Raw genomic sequence first — 15,875 nt, forward strand, 5'->3', positions numbered from 1 at the left:
GTGGGAAGGGAAGGGAAGGGAAGGGAAGGGAAGGGAAGGGAAGGGAAGGGAAGGGAAGGGAAGGGAAGGGAAGGGAAGGGAAAGGGGTTTTGGAGACACAAAGCTCTTCTGTGCATCCAAAGCAGACGTAGCAATGCTCAGCCTGTATACAACCTGAGAACGATCTCTGTGCTTGCACTTTGTGATATCAGTCTGGTAATTTCAAAGAAAAGAGACTTACGCACATGATGAAGCAGAGCAGTTTAGGCCCTAAACAGATGGGATTTTAGTTATCAGATCTGGAGTGAGAATTTCACAGAATCACAGAATGGCCGGGGTTGGAAGGGACTTCAAGGATCACGAAGCTCCAACCCCCTGCCACACACAGGGCCACCAACCTCCACATTTCACAGCAGCCCAGGCTGCCCAGGGCCCCATCCAACCTGGCCTTGAACACCTCCAGGGATGGACGGGGCATCACAGCCTCTCTGGGCAGCTGTTCCAGCTCCTCACCACTCTCATAGCAAAGAACTTCCCCCTGACATCAACCTCAATCTTCCCTCCCTCAACTTCAAACCATTTCCCCTTGTCCTGCAGTTATCAACCCTTTCAAAGAGTTGAGAATTTGTTGCAGTTATGAGGGCTGGGACGCTGTAACGTGACTTTCTGTTCAGTACCTGATTTGTAGCATACAGTCACTGTATTAATGTTAATTCCTAAAGTTCTTTGGTTGATTTCTTTTTTGGATATCAATCCTGGGCAGTCAGTGATGCAGTGTTTGTTTGCTTAAAAAAAATAGAAAAATGTTTTCCCACTGACAGTGGGGCATCTCTATGCTTCTGGCCAATCAGACAGACCAACTCAGGTGGTATGTGTTGTTTATTTGCTTTTGTACACAGTCCTCAGTGCAGGGGATGTGGAACACGTGGATTTCCCTGGAGGAAATGCAACCCATAGCTTTGTTGTGAGCAATGCTGGGTCTGCAGTGCTGGGCTGAGTCTGCAGGACTTGTGAATCCAGCGATTACACGAGGTGTCACTTGAATGGTAGGAGAGGACCCAGAAAAAGGTATAAAGGTGTGTTCCTACTCCACTCCGGTAGTTTTTCTTGTTAAATTTTTCTGTACATGTTCTGTGAAAGTGAGGTGTAAATGTGAGGTTTGCATTTGCACTTCTACTGTAATACCTTTGTTTATGTATTCTAACAAGTAGCAGATCAAGAAGGCCATCCATGAAAAAAGGAATCCATAATAGTCATTATCTCTTTCTCTCAAAGCAAAATGAATGACAGAATAGAAACCCGTCTAAGAGCATAGCTTGGTCTGTAAGTCCCACCTTACTGTTTTTATCCTCATCTGAATAAATTGGCATTTGTGACCTCTGCTGATAAAAGACTCTTTTCCTGTGGCTGCTGCTTAGTGTAAAGCATGCTGCAGGAGGCTCAGAGATGCAGCACCATCAAACATGTACATTTACAACCAGCTTGGAAAATAGGGAATTTCTTCACAGGGAGAGCGGTGCGGTGCTGGAACAGCTGCCCAGAGAGGCTGTGGATGCTCCATCCCTGGAAGCGTTCAAGGCCAGGTTGGATGCAGCCTAGATCTAGAGGCTGGTAGCCCTGCGTGGCAGAAGGGCTGGAACCTGATGATCCTTGGGGTCCCCTCCAACGCCTCTAAGATTGGACTTAGGAAGTTATGGCGGATCAAGTTTTTTGATATTATAGAATAATTGTTTGATGTTGGATATTGTTAGAAAATATCCTCCTTGGCTAGGCTTCTCCAAGCACTTTGCTTTCTCCCTCTTTCTGCCAGACAACCTGATCTTTGGTTTTACACTGCTCACAGTATGCATTGTTGCCACGGGTGCTTTGGTACATTTTGAAGTGGACTGTACGTGGACAGATGTTTGTACTTGAAAACCTAACAGAAATAATTATCTGACATAAACTTTCTGTAATAGCATATATACTTCAGTGTGAAATAGTGCCTGATTACCCACTGTGTTATTCTTTTCCTAAATACACGTTTTTTTGATTATTTTCTAGGCAGCCATCCTGAGTATTAAGCTAAAACTACAGTCAGATCAAGATGTGGAGAAGGTGAGTCATTTCCTCTGCAGACTTCTCTGTCTTCAGATCCACCTTTTGCTAAGCAGGAATTCCATCAAAGGCCTCTAAGTTGTGATGTGTTTCACTTGAGGCTTTATCTCGTTTGCAAGAAGTCACTGCTCCATGGCTAAAGTGCCTTTACCTCTAGAGGAGTGACAGAGTATATTTTGTTAGGCCCTTTACTAGACTGTTTTCCTACTTAGAGCCACTACAATAAAAAATTCTAGCTGTGTTCTTGGCAAATAATCATTTTGGTAAAGTTTATTGGTTTTACTGCTTTGAAGCTTTGCCACTTTCTCTAATAGTTGTGTTGAAAATGCAACATCTGTCTTTTAGACAGCACAAGTTGGTTAAGTAAGGGTTTGGCAATTTAGAGCTCTTCCACGCCTCCTGTTTGCTGCAGCACTGACCATTCTGATCAAAGGCAGGGCATAATTCTTAACATCCAGCACAAATAACCTCAAATTTCTTTTCCTAGATGTGTGCACCGCTACTGTTTCAAGACAAAATTAACCTGGTTGAAGATTATGTGGGAGAACATCCTGAGCTCCAGTGCAGGCTTTTACAGATACTGGACACCTGGTGTGAACCTGATTTTAATATCAGAGATATGGCAAGGTAGAAATATTTGTTGAACTTATAAACAGCTGGGCTGACTGCCTGTCAGAGGACAGCGTGTTCTCTGCTTGCCTACCTAAGATCATTTTCTCAGCATAACGGACTGCAATCTATCTACTTTTCAGCTGAGGATGGGGACATTCTGGTATCTGTGCCAGAGTCGTTTCAAACCCTTTGCTGGTAAGGCAGAGATATCTTTCCTATTGACAGGTGCTTCATCCTGTCAGGAGAGAGGAGTGCAAAATGAGAAGTGTGCAGCAGATCTCAGCAATATGAAAATATGAAAGCTCCCTCCAGGAGGTTGTGCTAATCGCACTCCTGTGCTTTGCTGGAGACAAGGCTGAGTTTCAGTATCGGTTGTACAGGTTTGGCAGGAAGATAACACTGTGATGAAGGGGCAGAAAAACTAGAGATACTAGTGGTTAATCTTCGTGTTGTTGTGAAATAGTTGTGTGTGTTTTAATTTATAAGTTGCCTCTCACTAGAATAGCTCCTGTCAGTCACAAAGCCAGCAGTACAATAAAAGTCACAATGTAGATGCAATGGTTGCAGTCATAGTTTTGAGAGAAGATGAGAGGGAATTGCTGTCTTTCTCTTTCCCGGTCACTGACTGGGAAATTTGTGTGGCTGTATTGCTGGCTTTTTCCTATAACTCAGGAAAGATAGGGGTCTGTTCTTGCCAACACCTACCAAACCCTGGTACCTCTACTGCTAAGTATCTGCTGTTTGCAAAACCGTAAGCAATTCCACAAGTACGGAATTTATTTGTTTGTTTGCTTACAGACAATATCAAGGTCTGTCCAGGTACAAGCCAGATAAACTGAACCGCAAAATGCTGAGCAAGCTGATCTTCAGACTCCTGGAGCGATTTAACGTAGATCCAGGTATGTGATGCTGCAGCATACTCTGGAGCCACCTCAGTAACACAGAACAGATGAAGTCAGTTGTCTTCTTCCGTGTTTAGCAAGGAATCTCTGCTGTAATTTATCATGGGTAGTTTCATAGTTTAATTAATGGTATTCCAAAACAAGGCTGGTAAGTTATGGGAATTATCGCTTTGTGCTGTCGGAGAATGAAGTGCTTGTGACTAATAGGCTGCTTCTTCCATGATATGAAATAAATCTTGACCTCAGAATGGCACTACATAAACACATGATGGCCAGCTTTGAGTTACGACTCCATTCCGCTCTCGTAAGAAGCAAGTCATTACTCATCTCGGGATCTGTTTTCTTGAGTTATGAGTCCACCAGTTGTGAAGAGATAACCCTTTGGAAGCAGAAGCCTTGCAGTCCTTTGTATTCTTTTTGTAAAATAGGGTTGGCAGCAGGGAACTTGAAGACTTGCAGTTTCCTGAGAGAAGTAAAGCACTTTACATCACTGAATAGATCTGCTACACTACCAGTTGTCTTATCAAATCTGCTTCATCCTGCTTTCTGTTGTTAGTGAGCACTGTTGATTTTTGCCACCCTTTGGGACCATACGTTGGAAACCTTTAGGTGCACTGTTAGGTTTCACCCTACAAAGCTTTCCATCATCTCCTCAAGATACGCAGTTCTCTTTTCTTGGACTGAAAAGTGGTTTCTAACCACAAACTGTGGGCTTATTATGCCTGGCAGCAACGCTGTATTGCATATTAATCTTCACGTTTTCAACCTGCGGCTCAGAAGTTAATAAGATAATCCTTGCAGACCCTCACTGGAGGATAAGTAAATACAATTAAGCTTAGCACTCTGGTGTGGAATCTGAGGCACAAGGGGGTGATTTATTTAACATTTAAAACATTCCTTGGAGTTTACTAGTCTTCAGTAATTTTTCCTTCTTTGTGAGGTTAATCATTCACTAGGCTGTATTGTCCTTCATCTGTAAAGGGCATTGAGCTGTTGCCCTTTCGTTGTAAAAGATGCACCACAGATATACCTTTAGCTATAAATGTGAAATGCCATAATCCCTGCAAAGTCATGAGGTAGTAGGACGATAATAATAAAAATTCTAGGAGAAAGAAGAATATGGAGCTGTTGATCTCCGTTGCTCTCTATTGGCTGGTAGTGTGTCAGCCTGGTGAGAGCGTCCCAGGAATTGTACTGCCATGAGTAATGGCAGTCTCTAACTGGACCTCCACAGTGGATCCACAGTGAGGAGTTTCCCTGAGATGCAGAATGAGAGTCTCTCCTACAGACATTATTCCTGCCAGCAGTTCCAGAGAGTGACTTGTCCCACACTACAATGCAGGGTGAGCCACAGGCTAGAGGGAGCTGACTCACCTACTGTGTGAGATGGCCTGTGGTCCTTCTGATTTTGAAACAACGTCATACTTGGCCCAGCTACAGCCAAGGTTGACTGACTCTCATTCATAGATGTGGATGTGAAAGTGGATATTCATTTTTTTACCTCATATCACAGAATCACAGAATTGTAGGGGTTGGAAGGGACCTCCAGAGATCATCAAGTCCAATATCACATGTAATTAAGAGCAGCACTTGACACTTTGCTAAACCAGGGGCCTTGTAGTCTCCTTTGAAATACTTTGGAAATTTTTCAAGCATGTGAAATTTTGTTTTCAATCTTCTGGAACTGAACTGAAAGTGGTGGCAGCTGGAATAACGTGACTTTCCTCTTCTCTGCTCCTCTTTCCCTTGTTTAGTGCACGTAGATCTTAACTGTGAGAAAAGAGTGCAAGAAGGAAACAGACTTGGTAGAATGGACAGATTCTAAAAACTTTCTTCTGAGATCTCCTCTTGTCCTGAACAGCTCCATCAAAAGCAAGCAGTGAGGTGAAACTCACACTTGGTGTTACCTAACCTGATTGTGGGCTTGCTCGATGCCGCAGCCTTCGGCTGCTTGCTGTCTCCTTTCATGACTCCCACTTGCTGAGAGAGGCTGAGAGCAGCAGCAGCAGAGGGAAGTGGCTTTTGGTGAGAAAGGCTGGAGGAGGACAGGGTTTCTTGGTATGAGAAGGCAAGCTTGTACGTGACTCAGTTACTGTAGTTCCAAATCCACTTTCATTCTTCCTCTACCCAAGAGCTCACCGCTGTCCTCTCAGAAAATGTCAGTGAACCTAAGCAGAACTTTGGTGTGTTCAGCCTCTAAGACTTGAAACACCTCTTGGAACTGCCATTTTTACCTTTCAGAGCCTGACAGGAGGTGGCCCAATAAAAATAATAGGTCTGGAGCCTCAGAGCAAATAAACCATCGGCTTAGGTTAGTCCACCTCATCTTTTTCTGAACTGCATCCCAGCATCCCTGCTAAAGACAAAGCAGGGCACGGTAAGTGGGAGATTTTCTGCTGAGTCCCAGGGGCGTCCTCAGAAACTGTGTGTGGATTCCATATAATTAGCTTTATTGGGGAAGGAAGAAGTCTGGCAGAAATGGCGTGTGATTGAGGAAATGGCGTTTTACAGAGTCTTTTCTCACACCTGGGTCAGTGTGCTCTGGTTTAACGAGCCTTGTAGCTATTGCTGCCTAATTGCTTAATGCTCTTTGGAGACTCTCAGAGGTCGACTTAGATTTGCAAAACAATTGTTAGTCCAAAGCAGATCTCTGAGATGGGGGAGCAGACCCTGAGTTTGGAATGGTTTTGTTTATTTGTCTGTATCTTTACACAGCCAATTTACCCCCAGCAGCTCAGCGTTGGCTTTAGATGTGACAGTTCATCATTTGTGAGATAGGAAGGGAATCAGAGCCGTCACCTCTCGGGCTCAGCTTTCGTGTGAGAGTAAAGCAGTGATAGAGAAGGGATGGGAATTGAAGGTATGGCAAGAAAGTCCTGCAGCAGCATCGTGAGCCGCCTGAGCACCTCGATGCCCGGGCACTCTGAATGTCTTTGGAAAGTGGTTTTTTGGCATAAACCGAGCGAAACGCTCCTGGTTTGGTCAGCAGGTTGGTTATTCCCTGAAAGCTGAAGCTTTGCTGCCTTACGGGTCTCTGCAAGGAGCGCTGCCCGCAGTGCCGCCGTGCCCGGCGCGGTGTCCCGGGGCAGCAGGGGGCGGACGAGGGCCGCCCGGCAGCGGGCACAGCCCGGAGGAGATGCGCTGGAGGAAGGAGGGGCTGGGCCGGCTCCTGGCCGGGGGAGATTTCAAACGTTTTCACCTTTTGCTTGTTAAGAGCAGGAGGTGGTTCTTTTCCTTTGCAGTTGCTTTGCAGTGGCTGTGCGCCCTGCGGACGCCGTGGCGTTCCTCCAGGCTTGTTAGCCCTCGTGGTGCATGCCAGCTCGTTCCTGTATGGCACTGTAGGCTTACACACTGGGTCCGAGCGTCCTGACCTGGGCTGCACTTGGGCTGCTGGAGAAGGGAACGTGTCAGCTCCATCCTTGGTCCTTACCTTCTCCAACGTGTTTGCCTGTGCTGAAACACAAAGGGTGCAAGACCTGCTGTAGGCAAGCCAAGGCGCCCAGCAGCTCCACGCTGTCCATTGCAAACGTCACACCAGTCCTGGTGTTCTGGCTGTGAATACATCCTATCTATACTTGTGGAGAGACCACACCAGAGCGATTTTTCCTGTAGGCACTGATCGAAAGCCATGTGCTACGCTCTCCCTGCACAGGGTCAGCCAACACTCCTGGCAGCAAAACCAGCAGGGAGCTCAAGGGTTTGGGGCCAGACTTGGGCTTCTGCTCCCCTTCCCTTCCAAGGACTGCTCAGCCCAACCTGCAGTGGCTCAGAGCACTGTGAGAGACAATGCATCTTTGAGGTTACAACAAAAAGAGGTTTTCTTGAGTCTTGCCTTACCCTCCACTGATTTGCACTCAGGGAATACTCTCATCATAATATACTGCGATTAATGCACAGCTCGCTCCTCATCAGGTTCCCCAGCAGTCCTTAGCAGTACCGGGGTAAAAGCCTCTAGGATTTCAGGTTCTCTGATTTTATTAAACCAAGGCTGCTTTACTTTGTCCCACAACAAAGTCTGCTTTGTGTGGGCCTTCCTGTTCTGCCAGGGCAGAGTAAAGGAGTCCCATTGTGAATGGAGTCAGGCACTCCGTGTAACGAGAGGGCCCCGTCCTCATCCCAGCTCAAGAGGAGTCATTTGTGACCTGAAAGCAACAGTCACACACCCAGAAATGCATTGCACCATGTACCGGTGTTACATGAATGAAACAGGTGTGTATTAGTGGTTTCACATCCGATGTGACAAACAGATTTCATTTTTACTTCCTCTCCGTTGCTAATAGTCATTAACTCCCTGCTAATGGCTGAGAGCAGAGTGGAATTTTTGCTTCTGAGTCAGTCCCAGATGTGTACCTCTGTGCAGCACTGTTGTGGAGCTGTCCTGGAGGTGCTTCCCTATTGTTATGTTGAAAGGGTAGGAAATGGTTTGAAGTTGAGGGAGGGCAGATTGAGATTGGATGTCAGGGGGAAGTTCTTGACAGAGAGAGTGGTGAGGAGCTGGAACAGCTGCCCAGAGAGGCTGTGATGCCCCGTCCATCCCTGGAGGTGTTCAGGGCCAGGTTGGATGGGGCCCTGGGCAGCCTGGGCTGCTGTGAAATGTGGAGGTTGGCGGCAGGGGGTTGGAGCTTCATGATCCTTGAAGTCCCTTCCAACCCCGGCCATTCTGTGATTCTGTGTTTCTGTGTTATACTGTTTGTGTTCCACTCGTGCTTCACAGCCCAGCGATGATCCCCAAGCTCCCCAAGTACAGCTGCAGAATAGGAAGATGGTTATTATCCTGCAAACAAAACACCTGTTTTGACTCAGATCCGAGTTCAGATTCGTGCTTGGTCCTAATCAGTACGTGGCCTTGGAGAAGTTGCTCTTCCCTGAAGTGAATTGGTTTCTGCAGTCATGAAACTGCAGTGAAAAGGCTCAGCAAAGATTCTGCAGTGCTGCCCTCATCACGCTCAGTGCCCACAGCCACAGGCTTCCCTTCCGCTGCTTCTGTATAAAGTCTGTAACCTATTCTTACTGACCTCCAAGGTGGAAAGCTTGCAGCATCCCATGCAACCTATGGTGTTCTTCTCTAGCCATTCCATTAGGTGTTTTTTTTTTCTTCCAAAATGCTAACTGAAGTTTCTCTTGCTGCAAAACAAGTCCATTACCAGCAGCTTTGTCCACTGTAAATGTGGGAGTCTTGAAAACTCACAAAATGCTGCATTTAATAGTACAGAGAACCTTACTGTAACAAAGATGAGCAATACCTGGCCCATACACAGCTTTCCTCCTCTGTGCAGGGACTTGCTGGCACTTTCCCTGGTCTTCCTCTTTTTACAAATTTATTTTTAGCAAGATTTTTTCTGCCTTTATGGTTCTTGGTGGATGCATCTCATGTTTAACTTTAAGCTTTCTGACTTTACATGTTTGCATTCTTCCTTGGCCTGCGTCTAATTCAGTTCCACTTTCTGTGCACTTCCTTGCTGTATCTGAGGCCTTTCAGTGAGACAGCCCTTTTCTAGCTCTCTGCCTCAGTGTCATAGATCTTCTGATATAGCAGTTATTCTCTTACTTCACTTCCAGTTTTCCATTTCCAGCTCTTCTGAACCTCTTTTTCCCTTACCAGCAATATGAAATCTTACCTGCCAGTTCACTGAAGTCCATTTTGGTTTTATTTTGCTGTTTTTCCTTTAAACCCATCTTTGTTCCACCAAGTTACTTTTCATCCTCACGTTTTCCATTCTCTGTTGTTTGTAATAAGATACTGAAAATGGATTCAAGTTCAATTCTTCCATATCAGAGTGGAAAACATCACTGGTGTCTTTAAAATTGTACAGAGTGTCTGTGTCCCTCTATCCTGACATGTGAAATCCCTTGGTTCAACCAAGTCCCATCCTTTGGAAATTTCCTCTGGGGTCTCTCAGAAAAAAAAAAAAAAAAAGCCTTTAACAGATTCTCTTTGGTGATCTGAAGCAGTCCCACCATATTTTTCTCTGAAGTGCTTTGAAATCTTTAGGGTAGGAGGTATAACCTTGCTTTGAGGTTATATGGTCACACTGGAAGACGAACTTAAACATAACAGCTTTAAACATTGGTGTTTGAGATGGCAGCGCTCAGGCTAAAAGCAGTGATTCACCGGGCTCTGAAAGCTGCACTGTTCCGCATCCTTCTGCTTGCAGGGACTGGTGGTCAGAGATCTCTCTTCACTCTGCTTTCAGTCCTCTGGGCACACCACGTGTGACGCGGAGCATCCTGTGGAGAGCACCCTCTGGACAGCAGCACTGCTTCCTCCTGCTGTCAGCTCATTACAGGGAGGCTGCGGAGCGTTTTCTCTTTACTGTTGCCTGATAGCATTTCCGATTGCTGATCCTTCTCCTTCTGGCTCCCAGGATGGCTTTAGCCACTGAAACCCAACGGAGGGTTTGGTTCCACCTTTCCATGCACACACATCCCAGCATCCTGCGAGAACTGACAGATATGTATGCCAATCCTATTCAATCTGTTTTATCTTCTGCATTTATCTCTCACTGCAGTGGATTTCAAAACAACGTGCTGTGTGAAGATCTGATTTTTTGCAGTTGTAATGCAGCGTATCTAATGAAGATGACAGTAATAAAAACAAAAACAACTGTTGCTTGCTAGCTCAGCGACATGGTAGTCACTTCCCTCTTTTGTATGGATATGGAGTCTCTTTCCTGTGTATGTATTTTATTGAATGAACTTTAGCCACAAGTGTAAATCCTGAGCAACGTGTTCAAAACTGCTCAAATGATCCAACAGCACAGCTTCCATTCAAATCAAAATTAATACAACCTTTAGACACTGGAGGTGGTACTTCTGAGAGGATGCAATGTAATTAAAGGTGTGAAGTCATTGACTGTGAAGGATATTGAACCAGCAGGTGATCTTATCAGTCAGGGGTGGTGCAACCAGAGATATCAGTAGCCAAGGATTAGCATTGGTAATCATGGTTGAAAGTGTAAATAACAGTTTATAGTTGAGATAAGCTGACTCTGTGTGTCTGTCCCTCATTGTTCTGAGTTTGATGGCATCCTGCCTTTCTCTTACATAGTTTGAAGCTGGGAAAGAAAAAATCTGATGGCGAGGCAGTAAAGCTTATTGGAAGTTCAGTTATGTTGTATACTCACATGCCTTTTTTTCCTTTTAGCTCTCTGTCCTAATGTCATAAATCAGCGGCACTTGAGAACTCTGAATTATCTCTTTTACAAGAGGTTTGTGGAGGTATGTTTCTGTATTGTGTGGCATGGCTGTGGATGAGTCTTTATTTGTTTCCACATTCTGAATGACTGGTATCACAGAAATACATGTATATACATATATGTACTGTATGTGAACAAGCTCCTGTGGTAGTTACCATGTAGGCGTGCTGGGTGTGCTGCTGGACCTGTGCGTTCTGTTAGAGAAAAGCTGCTGTGTCCATTCATATTCCAATGAGCAGTAGTGGTAATTACACAGATCTGGGTCCTTGTTCACCTGTGTCCTCAGCAGTGCCCTGGGACACGTGTACATCAGCACATAGCTGGTAAGGGGCGACTCTCCACTGGTCTGGTTTCTCTCAACCATCACAAACAGACTGGAGAAATACTGCATAGAGAAGACTTCATCTTTTATTTTCTGAATTTAAGAGCACCGCTGTGTAAGCACTCTGCATTGCTCTGTTCCTTGTAGTCACTTCTTTGTTACTGGTGGCCCGCCTGTGATAGGTTCAGTCCCAAGCCTGCCACAGACGGTTTTTGTGCTAGCAGCCCTGTTACTACTGAGCCAAATGGGAGTGCTTTCAGCTCCTGAACGACTGTCTGAACTAACTGTACTATTGCCCAACTTCCGAGTCCTCTTTGCAAGCACACTGTTACATGTCCTGGCACTGAGGGCTCCTAAAAACAGGAAGATGCCATTAATTCTTTCTGGGGAGCATTTTCCAGGAGGCAGCCTGGAGTTTGACTTGCAGTTAATTGCAGAATTGCTTGACAGTGCTTTCTTCTCCCCTCTCATGAGTGTGCTGAGCCAAGTCACTGCCCTTTGAATCACAGAATCACACACAGAATGGCCCGGGTTGGAAGGGACCATAATGAATCTCCAACCCCCTGCCACACACAGGGCCACCAACCTCCACATTTCACACCAGCCCAGACTGCCCAGGGCCCCATCCAACCTGGCCTTGAACACCTCCAGGGATGGATGGGGCATCCACAGCCTCTCTGGGCAGCTGTTCCAGCACCTCACCACTCTCTCTGTCAAGAACTTCCCCCTGACATCCAACCTCAATCTTCCCTCCCTCAGCTTAAAACCATTTCCCCTTGTCCTGCTGTTATCAACCCTTTCCAAGAGTTTATAGGCTCCCTTTAGGCACTGGAAGGCTGCAGTGAGGTCACCCCACAGACTTCTTTTCTCCAGGCTGAACAAGCCCAGCTCCCTCATCCTGTCTGATCATCTTTGTGGCCCTCCTCTGCACCCTCTCCGACAGCTCCCTGTCTTTCTTTGGATGCTCTTGAGCACACTGCAGTGGGAAGCTCATTTCCCTTCTTGTTAACTGTTTTGGTGCTTTTCTCGATTTTCTGGCATTCCCCATCACCCTGGGCCTTGCAGATTGTCTCAGCTGAGAATCAATTTTGTTTGCTTCTTCTTCTTTCATGGCGTGGTATTTCACCAGTTGCAGTTCATAGAGGACTTCTTTCCTGTGGTTGCAGGAAGCTCTTTAGCAGCGATTTTAGCGGCCCCGCATGTTGTTCCCAATTGATCCAGTCTTCAGAGATCCACTTTGCAGGAAATGAGACACCTTCTCCAGAAGTGCTTTGTCTTTTTTTCAAAAGAGGATTCGTTTGAAGTTTGCTTTGAAAGGGAAGATGTGGTCAAGTGGTGGTCGTCTGATGACACTGCTCTGGCACAGGCAGTTCTGCTTCAGGCCCTCCTGATCCAGAAGTAAGGCTGTGATTCCTGCCTAGCAGAAGAACTGACACAGACCTGGGGAGGCGTGGGCCATTCTGCATCCTTCATCACAAGGCTGTGGTGTTGGACAATGTCATTCTAGGGAGCATTCACTGTGAAGGAGACGAAAGCATTTGTCCAGGTGTATTTATTTAGCAGAGTGAAATGGATTCTTTATCTGGTGTTCTGCTCTCCCTGGCCTTCCATTTCCTTTGTTTTGCAGTATATGCTTGATTTAAAGTATCCAAGCTGGCCAGTGACTTCAATTAAGGTACATTTGGCAGCTGTTTCTGGACACCATCCCTTCTGAGAGCTCTTCGGTGTTCTGTTTACCATTCTCAGCTGTGTACGAGGTCTGGTCAAATGGCTCCTTCATCTCACTAGTATTTAGATTACATGCTTGTATATCTCCAAGATGTTTTCTGTGAGGCTCTTACTCCCTGTTTGCTCTCTACCTTTCCATAGAAGTGGCACTAGTAGTCACTGTTACTCTGCCAGAAGCTGGGGGTGAGGCTCTGGCATCCATGGCAGATCAGTCTCTTGCAGCCTGCTTTCTTGGCAGAGTGGAGAACAGCTCCTGTCCCAAGTTTCTCCCAAAGTTGGCTCTGAATTACACTTGAATGGGAATTTTAGCTTATCGGTTTCCTTTCCCAGGCCTCATGATTTCAGAGGATTTTTCATGACTTGGCTGTGGAGAAGAGTTTGTCCTTTCGTATTCTGGAGGCTCAGCATTGCAGATAATCCCTGAGATCATTTCCGTACTGCAGCCCATGGGGACGCTTTCTGTCAGGCTGTGCCACAGAGGGGAACATTCTATGGACACACTGCACACCTCCTGAGGAGAAGGCAGCAGCAACAATCCACGTGTTCCACCACACTGTGGCCCGTTTCAGCTTTGCTCAGTGACGCTTTGGTCGTTGCAGGAGCACCACTCGAGTAAAGGTGATTGCTTTTATAAGTGAGTCCCAGCTCTGGGTAGTGAGGAGTGCTTGAGGCACTGCTGGGTGAGGAGCTGTGTTGCCCGTGTGCTTTGATCAGATTGAGACTTTTGTCTTTTGTGATGTAGCTGCCCAAATTACACGGTCTGGGCTGTGTTTTTCTGCCATTCTCCGGCTGGTGACATATGAGAAGCACAGGTTTCCCATGCATTCCTGTACGCATTCCTCAATTGATGGCAGTGTTTAGGATGGTGTGTTAAATTTCACCTTGTTGTATGTAGCATTCTCCTCTTTGTACGATAGCTCAGGAGTCATTTTGTCTTTTCAGAAAACCATGACTCAGGAGAATTGGACAGATCACGTCCAGGTGAGTATGGATTTCTCTCTCCCATTTTCTCAGGCTATTTGGTTGGGGGCTATTTTAAGGGGTTCAGAATAGACAACCAAATACTGGAGCCCAACTATTAGAGATTTACACTTTGTGTAAAAGCTCAGACAGCAAAATAGAGGGTGCAGGGAAGAGCAAGGAAGAAAAACTATATTTGAATTCCTGTGAGACTTTAAACAATCCTGGTTTAACTTTAGCTTTTGGATGATGTTATCAAATGCATTCTTTTGCTTCCTGGTGCTTATTTGTACAAATAATGAGGATGCTTAATTATGAGGAGGAAGAGAAGAAATTTTCTTCAGGCAGCTGGCAAACTGTGTGAGTAAAACCAAACAAATGTCAGACTGGCCACTGAACAGCCCACTTGGAATAACTCCCAGCAGGTTCATGTGTGGCTGTTAGGCACTGTGACTTCTACGTCTTGTGCTCTCAGACATGAGCAGTTTTAATAATGCAGGAAAAAGTATTTTGTTTTTTCTTAATGTACAACGGGAGAGCTCAGGCAACTGCGTTTTGGCCTGAAACTGCAATAAATACATAATAGGACAATGAGATACTGGGAAATTCTATGGTGATACCCCATTAGTGACAGTGTATACACCCAGGCATGTGAGATGTTGTGCAGTATCTGTGCACACCAGATTTGGGTGCACTTTCAATATGAGATGTTTCGTCTCCCTTCCGTGAGGTAGAAGGAAAAGGGACAGTGCCAATTCATGAGGAAGGGTTTCTTCAGACAGATGGTTGATAAGATGGCCAGCATCCCTTCGTGGTAATTGTGAAACCTACTCTGTGTCTTTCTGAGCGGGATATTTAACTTCCACATGTAGCATATTGTACCCTTGCAAGAGGCCAGACTTTGTGAGGGAAGATTTGGTCTTGGTTCTTGATCTCAGTGATCTTTTCAGCATATTTGTGGTTTTCCTTTGATTCCCACAGGCTTGAAGGCCAACACAAGTGCTGGCTTCTTGCTGGATCAGGACCTGAGATGGGATTGGACATGAGGGTGTAGCAGACTTCATGTCACAGCTTTGGTGCATGCAGTGAAGGAGTTTCTGCCAGTGCCATGGTGTGGATAGTGGGAAAAACCTCTAATTAACATACACAGTTACAGACCATGTCAGTCTTCTGTAGCGATGGGACGCATGGCAATAGATGCTCAGGAAAGTTTGGTGGCTGGTGGGAGCTCAGCTGGATGACGGACTATGGCAGGAGATCATCTTTGCTTTCTCCAACCAATGCAAACACTGTGTTTCCTGACTGCTACAGCTTACCCAGTTTTGATAGCTGTGTAATTATCACATGGGTAGTGCTTAAACTTGCCTGTTATCAGTCCTAGCTCTTCTTGCTATCAGAGATTACTGTCTTTGGCATCGCATTAAAGCAATCAGAACCTGTACCTGTGCATCTGGAGGAAACTGAAATAACTGCATGTGCAGCTAAGCTGCTGCTCCACGCTGCTAGCAGCATGGCTGCTTCAAGGAGAAGAAAAGGAAAATCTCTGGACGTGCTTTGTTTACCAGTGCAAAACTCAAGGCTGACTGTAACTGGTTTTTTTGCAAGATTGGGCTTTACCTGAGGGAAAAAGTGTACTTCTCACTCGGAATTTCACTAATGACTTGGCATGTTTTGACCAAACAACAACAACAACAAAAGTCTGTTAGGCAGTGCCTTGTAGGGCTGGAAATAGCTGCGGTTGGTGTTGTGTGTTCCATCTGTGCACGTAGTTCAGGCTCACTGCAAGTTTTGGTGTTTGGAGCTCTGCCTGGTGATGCAGCACTGAGTGGGAAGCAGGGGGAGGGATGCAGAGTGACTTTTGGGTCCTCTGGGGCAGTGGGAACCAAAACTCCCAGAAAACTCCATGATTGACAACAGCCAGAACCTTTGTATAGTATTTTTTTTCTGTTTTAAGTCAAAAGACTCTGAAAGTTTCCGTGGGTTTAAATCCCTTTTTTTTTTTTTTTTTTTTGGTTAAATTCTGTGCTGCATCCATAACAAAAGTCTTACATTATACAGATATCAAGAGCCCTGGTGCAG

At 45.7% G+C, this 15,875-nt stretch overlaps 1 protein-coding gene across 11 annotated transcripts in view; it reads left to right on the top strand.

Moving 5' to 3' along the window:
• The window catches only part of EXD3 (exonuclease 3'-5' domain containing 3), a 244,883-nt gene that overhangs the window by 94,162 nt on the left and 134,846 nt on the right, over window positions 1–15,875 (top strand). For all 11 annotated transcript variants that reach the window (XM_042835837.1, XM_042835835.1, XM_042835832.1 and 8 more), the window contains 5 exons: window positions 2,023–2,076; window positions 2,564–2,703; window positions 3,487–3,587; window positions 10,735–10,808; window positions 13,779–13,817. In XM_042835837.1, coding sequence (XP_042691771.1) covers window positions 2,023–2,076; window positions 2,564–2,703; window positions 3,487–3,587; window positions 10,735–10,808; window positions 13,779–13,817 — 408 coding nt within the window. The remainder of the gene's footprint in view (window positions 1–2,022; window positions 2,077–2,563; window positions 2,704–3,486; window positions 3,588–10,734; window positions 10,809–13,778; window positions 13,818–15,875) is intronic.

The sequence above is a fragment of the Centrocercus urophasianus genome, unplaced genomic scaffold (genome assembly GCF_019232065.1).
Source record: "Centrocercus urophasianus isolate 14NV4802_14NV808 unplaced genomic scaffold, USGS_Curo_1.0 seq_55, whole genome shotgun sequence".
Classification (NCBI taxonomy): Eukaryota; Metazoa; Chordata; class Aves; order Galliformes; family Phasianidae; genus Centrocercus; species Centrocercus urophasianus.